This window comes from Pituophis catenifer, unplaced genomic scaffold (assembly GCF_029215685.1).
Source record: "Pituophis catenifer annectens isolate HBS135680 unplaced genomic scaffold, rPitCat1.0.hap2 SCAF_7, whole genome shotgun sequence".
NCBI classification, from domain to species: domain Eukaryota; kingdom Metazoa; phylum Chordata; class Lepidosauria; order Squamata; family Colubridae; genus Pituophis; species Pituophis catenifer.
Window position 1 is genome coordinate 37040053 of NW_027256887.1, and position 18495 is coordinate 37058547.

At 36.8% G+C, this 18495-nt stretch overlaps 1 protein-coding gene and 1 long non-coding RNA gene across 4 annotated transcripts in view; one reads left to right on the forward strand and one right to left on the reverse strand.

Annotated features, from left to right (window-relative positions):
• The window catches only part of LOC139319674 (uncharacterized), a 30024-nt gene extending 27605 nt beyond the window's left edge, over positions 1-2419 (reverse strand). For 2 of the 3 annotated variants that reach the window (XR_011600639.1, XR_011600637.1), the window contains exon 1: positions 2383-2419. This is a non-coding gene — a long non-coding RNA (uncharacterized lncRNA). Of the gene's footprint in view, positions 1-1783; positions 2083-2382 lie in introns of those variants that run through there. The other variant, XR_011600638.1, reaches the window with a different exon arrangement.
• A 170-nt stretch (positions 2420-2589) lies between these two features.
• ARID2 (AT-rich interaction domain 2) overlaps positions 2590-18495 on the forward strand; it is a 264008-nt gene continuing 248102 nt past the window's right edge. Inside the window, exons 1-4 of the mRNA XM_070947152.1 lie at positions 2590-2610; positions 5646-5879; positions 6045-6138; positions 7176-7273. Of these exons, the coding sequence (XP_070803253.1) occupies positions 5788-5879; positions 6045-6138; positions 7176-7273 (284 nt within the window). The 5' untranslated portion in view covers positions 2590-2610; positions 5646-5787. The remainder of the gene's footprint in view (positions 2611-5645; positions 5880-6044; positions 6139-7175; positions 7274-18495) is intronic.

Here is an 18495-nt window from a genome sequence, read left to right on the forward strand (position 1 = left end):
TTAAGAAAATATCTCCTCCTGATATCCCATGAACAAATTTCAGTTCCTACAGGTCCCTCAACCAACAGTTTAAGATTTCTTTATTTACTCTTATATCAACAATATTGTTTCAAGTTTAATCGAGATAATAAGACTATATAAAGATCACATAAGAAATTTTGTAAACAAAAAACATTCTGGCGGTTCAGCAATCAAGCTTTTATATAAATTAGCTATATTTATGGTCTAGATATCATAATCAAAGGATTGTTTTAAACATAACCCAATTCATAGGTTTTTATCTATTAGCCAAAAGGACCAGACGTTTTCACCATTAAAAAATAATAATAATCAGATTCAGGAAGTGAGATTACTTCTAAGCAGATCAATCCCATGTTTACCTATCTAATTCAACTTATTTAATTACTTACCTTTTATACACTGTACATTACAGTTTAATTAAGTGTACACAAAATTGACTCACAGCCAAGTCCTCCAAAATAGCATTTTCAAGTTTTCAATAAGGTTATATAAGTAGGGTATGCTTTGCTAGTATAAAAAGATGCTTTATCGATGGCATTTTACCACCTAATTGAATAAAATACCTACAAAAACTAGAAGATATCTTTAAGATGCATATAGAAACTCTAGGAAAAGGTGCATATTGTAAAAAGCAAATCTTCTGTATATTTCCCCTGGAGTAAACTGTACTGAAGCCAGCACGATTAACATATCTGGTATGAGCCACATAGGAGCAAACTTCATAGGTTTATTATTAATAAAGCAAGCATATTTAAAAGCAGTCACCAAACACCCAAAAACAGACTCTGAACAGCCCATACCTCAGAATAAAATCAAGAGGCACTTAAAACAGATAAATTGCAAGCAGAAAGCAGCAGATATTTTCATAAAACCATGAAAAGTAGATACTGTTTCTTACTAGGAAAGCAGGCTCAGTGGGTTTCTTTCATATTATTCTTTATACAGTAATAAACATAATAAATAAGACTGAGGCGAAGTATCTGTAATTTACATATTTCTGTAGATTATAACAAGGATAACACTGATAAGAAATTAACAACATATCTTTTAGCCAATATTCCAAATTAGCTTTTATTTTCATACTAACACCAAATCAAATAAAATGTACATCCTCTCATACAATCCAAGGCCCTTCATAATCTTTCATTTTAATCTTTATAGGATATTAAAAATCTTTATAGGATAAAGATATTAGGTGGATTTCATACCATTTTGACAGACTCTATTTCCCAACAATCTAACAGCTTCCAATTGTTTTTTATCCTTTACAAATTATTATTTTAGGGTAGAGAGATAATGATTAGCACAGATCTCAAGGGTTTTATGTTGCTTTTTATTTTATTTTTTAAAAAACCAAATCTGTAAAAATGCTACTGACAAAGAGAAATGAGATTCTTACACAGGCGCAATTACATCTTACAAGCTTGCCAACATTGCAACTTGAAGAACATCATTCTAACAAAGCGATATATTCAGAAAGGAGCAGTAAACCCCGAAGAAACAGAGATTCGTTCCAAACGTGACATCATGATTAATGATACAATCTAAAAACACTCATCCATCTTTTAGAAAAAAAAAGACACAGCTTTGGAAAGGACGAGAACTAGGAGGAAAAGTTACATAGGCTGAGCTAGTTAAAAAGAAGCTGAAATAACCCGAAGCATGAATTAAAAACAATCCAGAAAATAGCACAAGACAGCCTCTTTATTTCATCCCACTGTTGTGACCGGTATCCAATTCCCCCAACCGTGTAAAGACCTACGTCGCGGCGGAAGGGGAGGAAGCCACCGATCGCGAGGCTGACGAGTTCTGACGGATTAAGAAAATTCCACAAGGCAAAGAAAAAAAGGCACCCATCCAACGGGAAAAAGAAAATAAAGGAGCAAAGGAGCCGCCAACCCAAATGACTCCCAAGCAAGAATAAGTCCTATCTAAGACCGACGGGAGCACAACTGATTACTCGCAATCCTCCGGGTGGCTCTCGCTTGCTAGCTCCGCCTGCCTCAGTTCTGGGGCTTTTACGTAAAGCCCCGTTGAAGGGCCGGGCGAGAGTGCTTCTCATCCCTCCCCTCCGTTGTTCGCTTAGTGAACTGTCCACCGCCTTCTGCTCTCCTGCCCCCTTAAGTAGAGCCCGTCTCTGCTGACAGCTCTACCGGCACAAAATGGGGCTCTCTTCCCGTGGACGCCGCCATTTTGTGAAGAGCCACCTCAAGCGGTTCTTGGCATGGGGTTCACCGCTGCAGCGTCCTCGGCCAGAGGATGCGTGTAGCAATAAGGCAGGAGCGCTGGAACGGCTGCTGGGGTCTTTGGAATGGTTGAATTAAAATGACCCCCTACAGGGAATCCCCAGCTGACACTTACGTAAGGGACGTGCGCAATTGCTGTGCTCAGCCACGGAAATATTTCTACTCGTGCTCTACGCAATTTGCCTATCCTTGCCTTGGCTGCTCCTGCCGCTAGAGTACACATAAATTGAAACTGACTCGCTCACCTCTGCCAAGTACTGGGAGAGGGAGACCCCCTAGTTTTTGAGTCATTCGAGGACTGTTGACGACTTTCCCGGAATGATCGAGCTTCCGTTTTTATCGGGTACTGGTCACTTTACATTACTAGGTTGATGTTGAGCATTTCTGCAGGTATTATTACGTTAAAAAGCGGAGATACCTCCGCCTGAATACTGTAGCTAGAAGCAGAAAGTTCTGTGGGAGAAATTTCTGCAACGTTTCATGTAGAAATTATACAATTTATACCTGTAGCATTTTTAAAAAGCTGGCATGTGTTCCTAAAGGGGATTTCGCTACAATAATAAGTCGAAGGCAATTCTTACCAAGCATCTTATTACATCACTTTCTCATTTTCAACATGAAACTGCAATCAGACTGAAAAATCATGGATTTTGACTTAATTTCCTGAAGAAATGCAATCTAAATTTTAAAGGGAATATTGGTATGTTTGTGGGGTTGTTGGAGCTCTCCGAGATTGCTTGTTTTCTTGCAGATGTTTCATTACCCAAACAACAGCACTCTTTACTAGTACTGATGTTACGGAGTTTGGGTAATGAAACATCTGCAAGAAAACAAGCTCAGAGAGCACCAAGGACCCCCATGTCAACCCTGAGCTACAAATATTCTCATTTATTATTGGTGTCTTTGCCAGGATCTGAGATCACAAACTACTGGAATCAGTTTTTAAACCAAATTGTAGTTAACAAAGTGTCAAATTAATAGCATGGCGATAGAGGGCTGAGTTTTCAGTTGACCACATAAGAGAGAAAAGTGTTCCCAGTTTCAAATACCCACCTACAATTTTGTTTAATCTGAATGCATCCTCATCCATGTTACCATGAATAAATTAAAAAGTAAAGAACATTTTAGCAAGCAGCCTTTGTAGAATGCAATCATTTTATGGGCCTATCTGCTACTTTAAATAGAAAAAGTCATAATTTTAAAGTATGCATTACTGTACTTTGAATTATCAAGATAACTGTATATTAGCCTTCATTCATAACTATCTGAAAATCATTTATGATTAAGGTCCCTTTTAATGTATGTGTAATGCTCTAAGACATGGATGTCAAACTAATGGCATCACATTGCCATGTGATGTTTTGCGACGTTTTCTCCCTTCATGGAGCTGGGCCGGGCATGGCCTGCACATGACGCATCCGGCCCGCGGGCTGCCAGTTTGACACCTCTGCTCTAAGAGAACAAAAACATTCTTCAATTCCATACATACAGCTTAAGAATTCTAATTTGAGCCACTATTGTGATTATGTTTTTCCCCTTTTTCCCCTTCCCCTTTTCCCCCTTATTCACATTCTCCTTCAGATCAATTATACTATTCCTATATATTGCCAAGTCAGTGAAGTAATTGAAACTGAATCCTAGGCTGTTGTATATAAGATTAAAATTTTGGTTTACATGCTTTTCCTTCCTTTCCAATCACTTATTCATTCTGAAAAACATATTCCCTCCTTATTGTACATAATCACACAATATATTATAATTGCTATAAAGGTGAGGCATCTATAGCCTTCTGAAAGTTGCTGAGTCCAAGCCAACATGGCCATAAGCAAGGGATGCTAGGAGATGTGGTTTAGCAGGGAGGGAGGGAGGGAGAGAGATCAAAAAAGAGCATGCTATAATTCCTCTGACACTTATCTTTTATGGCCCCTAAATCTCTCTTCTGCTTATACAGAACATGATTAGGTATACAACATTCATGATGCACAACATGTTTGGATTAAGAAACCTTGAGCTTTGTCTATAATTTTTACCAATATCTATATGATTACTGGACACTTATAGCATGAATTACCTCAACAAATACTTTACCGCTGTCTAAGGGACAGAATCTGCCTTCTTCAGTACTCTATAATATTTCAAGTATTCAAAGTGTTTAATCCACTGCAGGAGGTAGAACTGCAGAACAGATTTCCTTAATATGAATTAGTATTCACTGCTGGGATGAGATTTAAATTGATAGGCTTCATCATTATGCTCTATTTATCACATGTGTTTGATTTAATGTATAGGCAATTTCTAAATATATTTTATAACTTTTTAATTCTGAAATGTATTTAATGAGTCTCAAGAAATCAGATTTTATTAAACTTTTTAATATCTCTTATGAATCACTCTTAATTCTAGGAGTCAGAATTATCCAATGATTACTTTAGATGATTTGTGAAAATAGATGAGAATATGCATTATACCGTAAATAACTTCACTAAAAATTTACCTTTAAAATTTTCTAAAATCTATTAGAGAAGGATATTTATTACTATTTAAAAAAAACAGTGGCTATATTTATTCAAAAATACCTAGTCCTCCTCTTCCCCTTCTCTTCTTTTCTATCTTTCAGTAAGTATTCTATCTGTTTAAAGTTTGGAAGAATGGAACATTTCCTCTGCCCCTAACCCTGGAACAACCGGTAGTAGCCCTTCCTCTCTCTCTTGCCTTCTCTCTTTCCGCCCGGCTTTGTGTGAAGTTTGCGGCACATTGCAGATGAGCCCTTAAGCCGCGAGAGAAGCCTATTGTTCCCCGCCAGGAACTGCTCGTTGGCAGGCCTGGCTTTTGCCATTTCGAAGCTGCTTTTTGCAGTTCCTAGGCTGACCGCCGGGGTTCGCTATGTTGCGCTCTCGCCCAGGCAGCAGCACGGGTACCTCAGATCTTTTTGTCTGAAGAGAGAAGTGAATCTTGCTGCTGTCGCCGCCGCCGCCGCTGTACAGTGTGTATATGTGTGTGCGCGCGCGCGAGAGAGTGTATGAGAGAGAGAGGGAGAGGGGAGATTTCATGGATTCGCGTCTGTAATACACATACACTGTCAGTATCTCACTCCAGCTTCCCCAACCCCCACCCTACCACAACACTAACCCAATTCATTGTGTGATCCAGCAGCACCATGTTGAGTCTCATGTGCAGGCTGGCTTGGTTGGGCTTGTGGTGTTGAGAGCAGCAGGCAGGCAGGCGGCGGCGGCGGCGGCGGCAGCAGCAGCAGCAGCAAGAATTACCGAGAGGTGCCCCTCTCCCTCCCTGTGCGTTGTGTGGAGATAGGACTTACAATTACCACTCTTCGGCTTCTCTTATTCCTTTTAAACTTTTTTTCCTTTTTTAAAAACCAAGCCCCTCTCCATGGCTGATCCCAGGCCGAGTACAGGAACCTGGATCTCTTAAAGGCAAGGAGGAGCCGCGGATTGTTGTTGTTTTTCTATTGGATTTTTTTTAAGGAGACAAAACCCAAATCTTTTAAATCTGAGGGGGGAAAATGGCAAACTCGGCCGGAAAAAACCAACCAGACCATCGGAGAAAAGGACTCGCTTTTCTGGACGAGCTGCGGCAGTTTCACCACAGCAGAGGGTAAGGAAAATGGGGAGATGGAAGGGGATGGTGGTGGGGGAGGTTGTTTAAACCGACCGATTTTTAACTTCCAGCCCCTGCCCTGAAGGACGAAACGGCCCCCTGCGAGGGGAGAAAAGGAGGGCAGAGTTGACAAGTTGTTTCTCTCTCTCTCTCTCTCGCCAGGTCTCCTTTTAAGAAGATCCCTGTGGTGGGTGGAAAGGAGCTGGATCTTCACGCTCTCTACACCAGAGTCACCACTTTAGGCGGATTTGGGAAGGTGAGTGGAAGTTTTCCTTTGGCTTTCCCTCCCACTAACCTCCCCTCGAAACTCTCTTCCGACCCTGGGGGAAAGGCGGTTGGCGGGGGGTCGGGATCGGTCGTTGTTCAAGCCGGTTTGGGAAGGAGGGAAGTGGAAGAGGGAAGCAGGCAAGGTAGGTTGGCGGCTCGGCCTTGTTGGGGAAGAGCCGAAAAGGGGGGATTCAGGGATGCCGAAAGCAGCTTCTCGTGCCCCCTTTCCCTCTGCCCTCGATATTTGGCTCGTTCCCTCCTTTTCTGAGGAGAAGGCGAGTGAAGGAGGTTGTGTTTGGAAGCAGTTTCTTCCGTGTGTGTGTGTGTGTGTGCGCGCGCGCGCGCAGAGTCTGAGTGCAGTTTTAGTGGAACTCAAAATTAGCGGGCATGTTTAACATCGATAATCGGCACGGAGCATGGGCTAGGAAATGATCCTCGCTGCCGTGGGGGGGCCTTGGCGTTGCCCTCGGAGCCCCTTCCGGGGAGAAATAACAAAAGGGGCAGCCAAGACGATGTGTAATCAAATAGCCATCTTTAGGCTTCAAGACTAGGGACAGAAATGTAGGCCTCAAAAGAAAGGCCTCTGTATTTGTGGAGCTTGTGGAGGGGGGAGACTCAGCGGGACGGTTTTCCTGCACCTTCAGCTGGTGGGGACGGCCCCCACCGAGACTTCCTTGGCTCATTTTCAACTTCTTTGGGTTTTAACGGATCGCGGGAGGATTTAAAAGCAGACAACAGAGGAACTCCCGATTGGTTATTGTCCAGGCAGCGAAGACAAAAACAAACCTCTCCACAGAATAAAACCCGTTCACCTTCTCACTCATCTATAAAAGAAATGTAAAACACAAGGGGAAGAGCAATATTGTATTGCAGGGTGACTGTCAGAATAGAAAATCTATATCCTATCATTTTTCTTAATCTATCATATTTGTTTGTTTCATGGCAGCCCCTTTTGATGGTGGCAATCAACGACGTTGTGTGTGTCTGTGTGTGGATTTGTGCATCTCTGTGTGTTGTTTTTGACAGGTATCTGAGAAGAATCAGTGGGGAGAAATAGTGGAAGCATTTAACTTTCCCAGAAGTTGTTCTAACGCTGCCTTCGCTTTAAAACAGTATTACTTGCGGTAAGTGCCATCAGATCTCTTGAAGCAGTGGCATTAAGCTTTGAACGGTATTTCAATTTATGTGAAGGTACAAAATATCTTCATTTTCTAAAACATATTAAAATTGTGTTCTCTCACCAACTGAAAGGCTTTTATGTTTGAAGTTTTTGAATTGCCTTCTATTTCTACCAGAATTAAAGTTCAGGTGCACAGAGTGCACAAGTAGCTGTTGTAAGCTTTTTATTAATACTAATTAATATTAGTATTTTAATTGCTTTACTAAGAAAATATAAAGTACTGGGTTTTAAAAACTTCATTTTAATAAGGAATAATCTTGTTCTTTGGAGACTGACATACTATTATTTTAAAGACTATGTACACATTGTTTATCAAGAGTATTGCTGGTCAAATGTTGGTTTAGTTGCATATAAATATACATTAAAAAACATTTTTCAAATGACTTCTGAAACTATTTTTAAATATTCAATTGCAATCCTAATCAATTGGTCTTGTACTCTTCTTCAGAGACTTCATATCTTTTTTTAAAAAATACTAAGAATTGTCATGGTGATTTTCTTCTTTTTTTTTTTAAACACTGAAAACACATTTACAAGTTATATGGTAGTTAATATTAGAAGATGTGTTACTGTACTTTAGTTTAGAAATCCAGTTGTATCAATTGTGACTTGTTTTAAAAAAGAGTTTTGGAGGTTTGTAACAAATATGAGACATTATTTCCCACTACTGTCAATTTAAAAAGGAGCGGCAGTCTTTTATGATATCCAGGTTCTAATAATTTGAGATCAATCTGCTGAAAAATTATCATTCTGATAGAGAAAATGCAATTCTATTGGTACAGTTATTATTTGTTGTCCTAGATTGACTTCCAGTTGGAAGCAGCAGAGTTCACAGCCATAGTGTAGAAACTGTTATTGAATTATCAGAAAGTCTGGGAATTCTTCCATAGAATTTCTCAGGTGTGCACATATATAGTTTTTGTGTATTTAAGTTTTGTACTTTTATTTCTAAACAGTCTAAGATTAAAGAACTTAATCCATAATTTTTAAAATATTTTTTAGTAATCAATGCTGACCAATAAATTGAACCACATGATTTATGCTATTAGATTAAGTATTAAGATGCATTTTTAGGAGTTTCAAACCTAGAATAAAATTGAACTATTACAATTGCAATTTTATACCCAGTTGTCTAAACTGAGACAATAAGCATCCTTGACTGAGAGTTCACTTGTTTGTCTTTTCTTTTCTTTAATTCTTTAATCATTTTGTATTTTCTTGTCTCTAAAACGTTGTTTGAAAATCCAGTTTTGTACTGTGGTTTTTAAATAGATCTAGCTTAAAATATTTGGTTCCAGTGTTTTCAGAGTGGTTTTTATATATTAGGAATATATCAAGAACATACCTGAATGTTGTAATATTCTAATAATTTTGAATGAGTTTTGTTGTTTCAGATTCTTCTTTAATCAAAGCAGACATATCAACTGAATACTTGGGATTTTCATGTAGTGTGATAGTGAAGCATACTATTAGAACAATATTAGAAAATAAAAATGGTTTTTAATATTCTTCTTTGCAAGAATATTTATAAGGAAACTTCAGAGCTCCTGAGTGGAGAAAGCTGTAAAGAGGGAGAAATATTATTCATGAATTTATTTAATAAATTTAACAATATTTTTAAAGCTTTTGAGGAAGAACTTGAACAATCTTTCATTTTCATGTGTTTGAATAATTGTAGTAATATAAACTTTATATTGTTGATATTTGTGTTGTAGTGATCAACCTAGACCCTAAACCTAAAGCTTACTTTTCCCACCTCAGTCCCTAATCACATACATATTGATTTTATTGATTAGAGGTTTACCTGTATTATATAAATCTGTAATTATTTTTCAAGTTACACAAATATACAGTGGCGGCTTTTCATCTAATTCTCAGGTAAACAGTTGTGCTTTATTTTAAGAAAGGATCTTTGAGGTTGTAAAGTGTGTTTCAGAAAGAGACACCCTATTCTTAAACTGAACATATTTATGTGATTTTATTTATTTTTAAACTTATGTACTCTTTCTTCAATGACTCACTGTAACTTAAATGAGAATCTTCTCATTTTATATTGGCAAGAGCAACTGTGCAATATATTGGATTGAGAAAAAAAAGGTTTCCCAAAGTCACCTGATGTGTTTTAGGGTAGATAGGGACTTAATTGACCTAGTCCAACACCTTAACTATCATATCACACTGGTTGTCTTTCCAGATAGTAGGTTTTGCTACTATTCAGTGTCACAAATAAATATATTTAACATCTGCAAGCCACAGGGCAAAAATACCAAATTTATAGTGAAGAGTATTGTTTAATACTAGCAACATTATTCATAAGCATTTCTTATTTATCTTCACATCACATTTTTGTTCATTGTTCATCTTGGGATAGTGTAGTGAATGAATGACATAACAAAAATGCTTTTTGTAAGTGCACCTAATCCTTTTGATGGATCTCTAAGTAGATATTAGCATGGCTATTGATACATGTTTTTAAAGTACTCTATGATGATAGAAGTATGACTGGCATTACTGATGCTTGGGATGTTTTGGTATGATGTAAATTTCCCCATGGAAGCATAGGCTAGGAGAAATGAAAATATCAGAATGAAACTAGTAAAGGTTGGGATATTTCTTTCATTTGCAATTTCCATCAACCATTGCTCAAATGTTTTATGAACGAATTAGGTATTCTATATATTCATGTCGAGTACCTTTTAATATTGTGTTATATAATTAAAAAGTGTGTCAAATTAATATTTATGGTAGATTAGGATTATAGCCAGCACAATTCAATAAGGGAATACTAAATTTGAAGTTTAGTTATTTATCAGATTTATATTTTGTTAAACTGCGGATCAAATGTAATTGTTCTAAACAAGCTAATATATTTAAAATAGAGTTTCATAACTGCTGACTTGTTACTGATTAGTTATTTTTTTATGACTGCCATTTCCCTTCCTTTAATCCTAGAAGTAGAATTTTCAATATGTGCTATATTTCTTAAGTAAAAAAATATCAGAATTATTTCAGAAAGATATTCTGCTATTTTACTGGCTTAAGACATGCTATGGAACTGAGATCATTTATGAGAGGACTATATAATTGAGAGTTTTCTGTTTATCAGCAATCTGAGGGATGCTGTTTCTACTGAGCAAATAAGCAATGATAAAATGGCTAGTATCTCTATTCTCTACTTGACTTGTATTTCCCATTCCAAATAATATAAGATACAAATATCATGAGTATTTTAAAATGTGTGAATGGCTTTAGCAGTCTATATGTTATGCTTTGATAAAGAAATGACATTCTTGGTTCTGGAGTGCTGGGGAAATAATTTGTGTGGGCAGTGAGAAATGTTTACAGCTGGTTCTAAAACAAATTGAAATATGAAGGTTTTTTAATTAAAAATAATACTCAAGGTTTCTCTCCTTAGGAGCTAAGGGGATTATGGACCAGAAGCCAGATCTTCACTGTGGTAGCCCCTCTGCTTTGAAATACATTACCCCAGAAAGGTGCCTAGCCCCATCATTGCTGACATTTTACAGAGCTGTGAAAATATTTTTTTCAATCAGGTTTTCAAAGCTTAATGGTGATTGAGCTGTGTCTGTTCCTTTTATGTTTTGGCAGGAGGTATTTTATTTTGCATTGGGACGGTTTTATTATATTGATTGTTTTTATATTTTTGAACACCACAAATCTGGTTATATGGCCAGTATAGAGATACTTTTCAAGGGGCATACAGGCTCAGTGGTTAAAGATGCCGACTTTGCCAGCTGGAAAGCTGACAGCCCGGGATGAGCTCTAGTTACTTGCGCCAGCTCCTACCCACTTAACAGTTAGAAAGCATGCAAATGCCCACTTCGGAGGGAAGGTAATAGTGTTTGGACAATGCTGGCTCCGTTGCCTAAGAAACAGATGAGCACCACCCCTTTTACCTTTACTTCAGAAATATTTTTAATATTTTTTTAAATAGCATGTATGTAGACATATGTTTAGAGATGCTAGTGCACAGGTGTCAAACTCGCCACATCATGTTGCTGGCATGTGACGTTTCACAATGTTTTCCCCATTTGTGGAGCTGGGGTAGGCCTGGCCTGCGAGTGATGCATCTGGCCCGTGGACCACTAGTTTTGACAGTCCTGTGCTAGTGGAACCAAGGGACTTTTCTAGCTTAAGTGACAGGTAACATACAAAATATTGAAAAAAAGAGTATGCCTGACATAAGAAGGCACAGTCTAACCAGATTTTAGAAATTTTGAGAAAAGAAACTTTAGGATGTCTGAAATTTTGATTAAAAGTTTAATCTGAACAGTTATTACTCAGGAAAGTTCTATGGTATTTCAAACTCTATAATATTGGCTCTGAAAATAATATCGAACCAGGTGTTTAAGATTACAAAACTTTTGTATACTATAGTCCTTGTTAGATAATAAACTTGGATGTAACAACAATACAAACAATATGGGTAATTTTTAAATTTTAATGGGGAATACTTTAACGCAAGAATCATTTCAAAATAATGTTTTATATCAAAGTTTATAAGAAAGGATCTCTCCATATATAATTAGAAATAAGTATGTGCGTCTCCAAACATATATATAATCTTAGTTGTTTTTTCTATTCCTCCTAGTTAATCTGCCACCAAATTACTTAGGATAAGCATATTGAGATTTTTGGTAGAAAGCAAATTAAAGTATCAATCATTTTTGTTGGTATTCTTGGTTAGTTTATTTTATGTTTGTGAGAGGTGTGTGTGTGAATGAAACTGATATCCTTTTTCTCAAACATGAATTGGTCTAATGAAGTGAACTTTGCTTTATGAATTTTATATACTAATTAATTTGTTACTTTGTAAAGTGTCACAAGAGTCTTCAAGTTTTTGATCAGACACATTTACTCCTAGGTATGCTTCAGGAATATTCTATATATTTTCTGCTAACGTTTGCTTGCATTAGACATGTTGGATGATATGGATTAGACTTTTCTAATTAGCTATATTGAACTATTGTTTCTAGTGTCTCTGCAAGCATGGACTTTGTTTTAAACTGTAATTTAAATTAAATTGCAACTTAAATAACAGCCTTCTCAGTGCTAAGAAAAAGATTTTAAAGATTCTTCACTTTGTTGCCACAGTACTTTGGTTGTCAGTGAGGAATAGTTTTAAGATGAGTAGGTATTGCTAGTTGATCCTGATAGTTCTTTCATCTATTAATTTTGTAAAATGATACTTCTAAAAAGATGAATTTGTAGATACGTTGCAGTATTTTTTGCCTGTATTTTACAGGTTAAAAAGTGCAATGTTGTTGTGTTTCATATATATTTTCTAAAGCAGAAGTTGTTTCTATATTATCATTCTGGCCTGTTGAATTTTGTCTACTTGGATAATTGAATATCAAAAATGCTTGTGTACAAATATTTGTCAAGGTTATTATTCAGTTCTGAATAGATAGATATAGATCATTATTTGAGTGTAGATGTATTATGAATAATAACTGATGATGTGAAGGTAATTGTTAATTGTCCTTTTATGTAGACCAACTAGGAAGTATTGTATAGAATAGATGAAACCAAAGTCGACTGACATTGAGCAGTAGATAATTTAGGAATATTACTAATTCCTGATTATTGGTTCAAAAGAGTAATATGTTACCAGAAGCATCTGTAGTATGTTGATGGAGTTAAATTATAGTTGTGTAGACAACAGAGTTCACATAAAATAATGTACATGGATCTAAATATGTATAATATTGTTGTGCACTTACAAATACAATGTCCTTCAATTTAAAGTAGAAGAAATATGGAAATTCTGAAATACATTTCTTCTAGGGATGATATTAATATCCTATTGTCTGTAGTATTTGGGATGTTTATATACATAATTCTACATCTATAGTTTCTAAACTAGATTTCCATGAAAGTTATTTTAAAAAGTTAAGTTTGTTGTCAAAAAACTGTTGCATCTTTTAAAAAGTTTATTTTAGTAACAAAAGAATAAAATTTTAACATAATGAATGTCTTAATAAATCTGCTCAAAAATGAATGGCTAAAAAATTCAACTAAACTATTTTAACTTTAAAATAGTTCCTCTTAGGTACTTTCTATTTTTTGATCCATTCTCGCATCCAACAACTTTTCCTTACTTGACAAATAGATACTTTCAGAAAGCCATCAGTAAATTGTAATAATATTTCTATGTAAAGTTAAGAAGAAACTCACAGCAGATTAAAATAAATCAACATAGCAGTTTTGCCGGGCAATCATTCCTTTAGTATATGTGGTACATGGCATTGGTAAACATGATGTGTCAGGGACAGAAAAATTTAATTAGTCCACAGGTGGTGATGGGAAAATATTTTCATATCATCCATCCAGTCTAATACATATACTATATAGACATTACAATCACACTCATGGCAAAAATTTGCACAGAAAAAGATAATTCCCCATTCAAGATGCAAAGTTATAAATCTCCACATAGATTACTAATAATAATACTGTTACTGTAACATGCAAAAGAATAATGGTCACTGTAGCAGAGGTATTGTAGACCTCTTTGGTATACTAATAGAATAACAAAATACCAGAGTTGGAAGAGTCCTTGGAGGTCGTCTAGTCAAACTCCCTGCTCAGGCAAGAAACTCTATAATTTTAGACAAATGGTTGTCCAATCTCTTCTTGAAAACCTCCAGTGTTGGAGCACCTACAACTTCTGAAGGCAAGCTGTTTAATTTGGTTAATTGTTCTAACTGTCAGGAAATTTCTCCTTAGTTCTAGGTTGGCTTTCTCCTTTATTAGTTGCTATCCATTGCTTCTTGCCTGCCTTCAAGTACTTTGGAGAATAGGTTGACCTACTAGTTTGCAGGCTTCCCGGGACAAGGACTTATACGTTAATGATGGAGCAAAACCACCTGACAGAAAAGCAGAAGAGGAGCTAGGAATCACAGTCAGATTCCAGAAATTGGAAATCGCTCTATTAAGTCACCACAAAAGATGAAAAACAAGTGTATGTTTCAGGCAAATAATGCAATATATGGTGTTCATTGGAAAGTAAAAGTAATATCAAATATTAAGATATTGTGGTAGAGAGGTAGTGAAGATTAAAACACATATTGCAAATTCTGCACAGCAGCATTCACTTCAACAGCAGAGTGAGTACCATTTCTCATTTCAACTCTGGAGGCCTATTCATACTCTTGAGAATGAAGAGGGTTATATCAACTATACGAGACATGCAGATGGCTGTAAAGTAAAATGTTTAATTTGTAGGACAGGAAGAAAAAATCTCCCAAAAATCTCCCAGGGACCATGCCCTTGGTGCATGGTCAAGGAAGAACAGTATGGCCCATTTTATTGACTTTCATATAATCCCAATTACATTTACATTGACTGACTCCTGCAGTCATACCTATCAATAGGCCAATTGGTTATCTGGGTTTTCTGGCTGTATAATATCCCACTTTATTCGAGATGTTGGACACCTACCCATGACTTCTATTGGAAATCGGGTAGCAAAAGAGAGAAGATGTGACAGATACATTACCATATATGATAGATATATTCCTCAAATGATCAATGTAACTGAAAATAACACACAGTGTAAAAGTAGACAAATTCTGGTCCCCTCCAACTAGGGTGGACGCCATGTAAAAGCTCATACAGTTGCAAGAAAAAGTATGTGAGCCCCTTGGGATTACGTGGAGTTTTGCATGAATTGGTCATAAAATGTGCTCTGAACTTCATCTAAGTCACAACAATAGAAAAACACAATCTGCTTAAAATAATACTACACAAACATTAGATGTTGCCATGGTTTAATGGAACATAACATGTAAACATTCACAGTGCAGGGAGGAAAGAGTATGTGAACCTTTGGACTTAATAACTGGTTGACCCTCCTTTGGCAGCAATAACCTCAACGAAACGTTTCCTGTAGTTGCAGATCAGACCTGCACAACGATCTGGAGTAATTTTGGACCACTCCTCTTCACAAAACTGTTTCAGTGTTGCAATATTCTTGGGATGTCTGGTGTGAATTGCTCTCTTAAGGTCATGCCACAGCATTTCAATCGTGTTGAGGTCAGGACTCTGACTGGGCCACTCCAGAAGCGTATTCTGTGCTGTTGAAGCCATTTTTTGTTGAATGACTTGTATGCTTTGGGTCATTGTCCTGTTGCATCACCCATCCTCTGCAGAGCTTCAGTTGGCGGACATATGGTCGTACGTTTTCCTGCAAAATGTCTTGATAAACTCTGGAATTCATTTTCCCATCAATGACAACAATCTGTCGAGGCCCTGAGGCAGCAAAGCAGGCCCAAACCATGATGCTCCCTCCGCCATGTTTTACAGTGGGGATGAGGTTTTGATGTTGGTGTGCTGTGCCTTTTTTTCTTCACACATAGTGTTGTGTGTTCTTCCCAAACAACTCAATTTTGGTTTCATCTGTCCACAGTATATTTTGCCAGTAATGCTGTGGAACATCCAGGTGCTCTTTTGCAAACTTCAAACATGCTGCAATATATTTTTTGGACAGCAATGGCTTCCTCCGCGGTGTCCTCCCATGTACTCCATTCTTGTTTAATGTTTTCCTTATTGTAGATGTGTCAACAAAAATGTTAGCATGTGCCAGAGATTTCTGTAGGTCTTTAGCTGACATTCTAGAATTCTTCTTTACCTCATGAAGCATTCTGCGCTGTGCTCTTGCAGTCATTTTTACAGGACGACCACGCCTAGGGAGAGTAGCAACAGTGCTAAACTTTCTCCATTTGTAGACAGTCTGTCTTACCGTGGACACATGAACATCAAGGTTTTTGGAGATACTTTTGTAACCCTTTCCAGCTTCATGCAAGTCAACAATTCTTGATCGTAGGTCTTCTGAGAGGTCTTTTCTGCGAGGCATGGTTCACATCAGACAGTGCTTCTTGAAACCAGTAAACCCAAAACAGGTGTGTGTTTTTAAAGGGCAGGACAGCTGTCAGCAACACATCCAATATCATCACACTGATTGGAGTCAAGGTTGGCTCACTCCTGGCTCCAATTAGCTCTTGGAGAAGTCATTAGGTTAGGGGCTCACATACTTTTTCCTCCCTGCACTGTGAATGTTTCCATGTTATGTTCAATTAAACCATGGCAACATCTAATGTTTGTGTAGTATTATTTTAAGCAAACTGTGTTTTTCTATTGTTGTGACTTAGATGAAGTTCAGAGCACATTTTATGACCAATTCATGCAAAACTCCACGTAATCCCAAGGGGTTTATATACTTTTTCTTGCAACTGTATATGAGTCCTGAGATAATGTAATTTCTTCATATCTCTCTCTGAGGTTAAAGAGATGTACCATTTTGATAGATGTGACAGATATATTCAACCCTAACAATTGGAATGATCTTGATATCCTCTTCTCAGTTTTGAGAGAGAAGAAGACTGAAAGAAATAGTGCAACAAAGAGATCTGTCTGTTAATTCTATATAAGAAACTAGAGTACTTTTAATTGAAAAGCATCAATAGATTGTGGAACTATGTTTCCAGAACATCTTATATCAACAATATATCATTGTTCCTACACTTTGCTTGATAAGGCATTACCTATTACATAATCATTGGTGACACAATAGTATAGCTCAGGGGTGAAATCCACTTACCTTTGCTACTGGTTTGCAAATGGAAGCACGCTTGCTTGCATTCGACACCTCTGCGCATGTGCAGGACTTTCTGCGCATGTGCAGAGCATCAAAAATGGGACATGATGATGTCTGGGCGGAGCCTCCTGTCAGTACTACCGGTTTGCCCGAGCCGGATAGAACTGGCTGCATTTCACCACTGGTATAGCCCTGCTACAACATGAAGATTAGTCACACAGGGGAAGAGTTAAAATTGTGGTTACTATTGCTAGTCTTATTTACATCTGACTTTTCTTCAAGGCCTGATGGCGGAGGAAGAGTTCCATTATCTCTGCATCTATTAAAGGTTTGCTTATAGGGCCAAAAAAACCCCCACAGAAAGACAATAGCAAATTAATTCCATACTTTTCTTTGCACTTATGTTGCAGTAAGACTAATATTGAAATTGTAAGGAGAATGAATTATATCAGCTGCTACACAGAGGTCTGTAACCTTAGATTCTCAATTAATACTTGACAATTAGGGCCTGAGAACTACCAGTGAACTACCAGCTTTTCAGTGTACTTACATTAGCCTCTTTTTGCTAAAGAGAGCCTAATGACTAAAAGACTTCTCTCTCTTTTGAGAGTTGTATCAAAACTGTGCTTAATTTCATATAGCTGAGCTGTAATCCTGAAAAACAGAACTAAATATAATGGCACAAAACCACTTTTGTGCATGGTATTCTACTTAACCTTGTATTATTTAAGTGAGAATACCAAAAGACGTTAACTAATAGAATTATCTAAACTAGTTTTCATATATTGGTGTGAGCAAGGAGATACAAAAAAGATACGAAAAAAATTCATAGTCATATTTCAATTATACATTCTATCTTTTTGCTTGCTTTCTTGGGTCTTTTTGCTTGCACTCTTAGTTGAAAAATGAAATTAGAGAATAGAGTTATGATGACAGAGAGGTTCAGATATGAGCAGATATATATTAGCAATATGCAGATCCTATATTTCTTTTGAGTACAAACTTGTACAGAGTACTTTTGCTTCAAGATTTCTATCTCCCTGTTTTAACATAAGAGATACAGCTTCTTCCTGCGTGCCATATCAAGTTGTGGGCGCGCTCAGACAGAAGTTTAAGTACTAATGAGAATATGCTATGACTAAGTACAGAGTCATTTGTTGTCCTGTATTCTGTTACAGTGATGCATATATGCAAATATCTCCATTGGATTTAATAAAGTAATTTTAACTTTGAACATGTTTTTTTGATGGGATAATTTTTTAACAATAGAGCTTCAAGGAACTTCAAAGTTAGGCTGTATTTCCACTGGTATGTTAATTCTGATCTCTTCAAAGGTCCTTGTGCCAACTTTGAAAATTTGATGTACCCCTGAAGTTATATCTTTATTGAGACTCAATACAAATACAAAGTGTTTAAATACATACAATTGCAGTTTTGAAATTTCTTAGCCATTAATAAGTTTTGAACAATGTGTCTTTTACAAATAAATAATTAGAGTAATATGATTCTGAATATTAATATTTTAATTAAAGAACTTTGATTAAGTT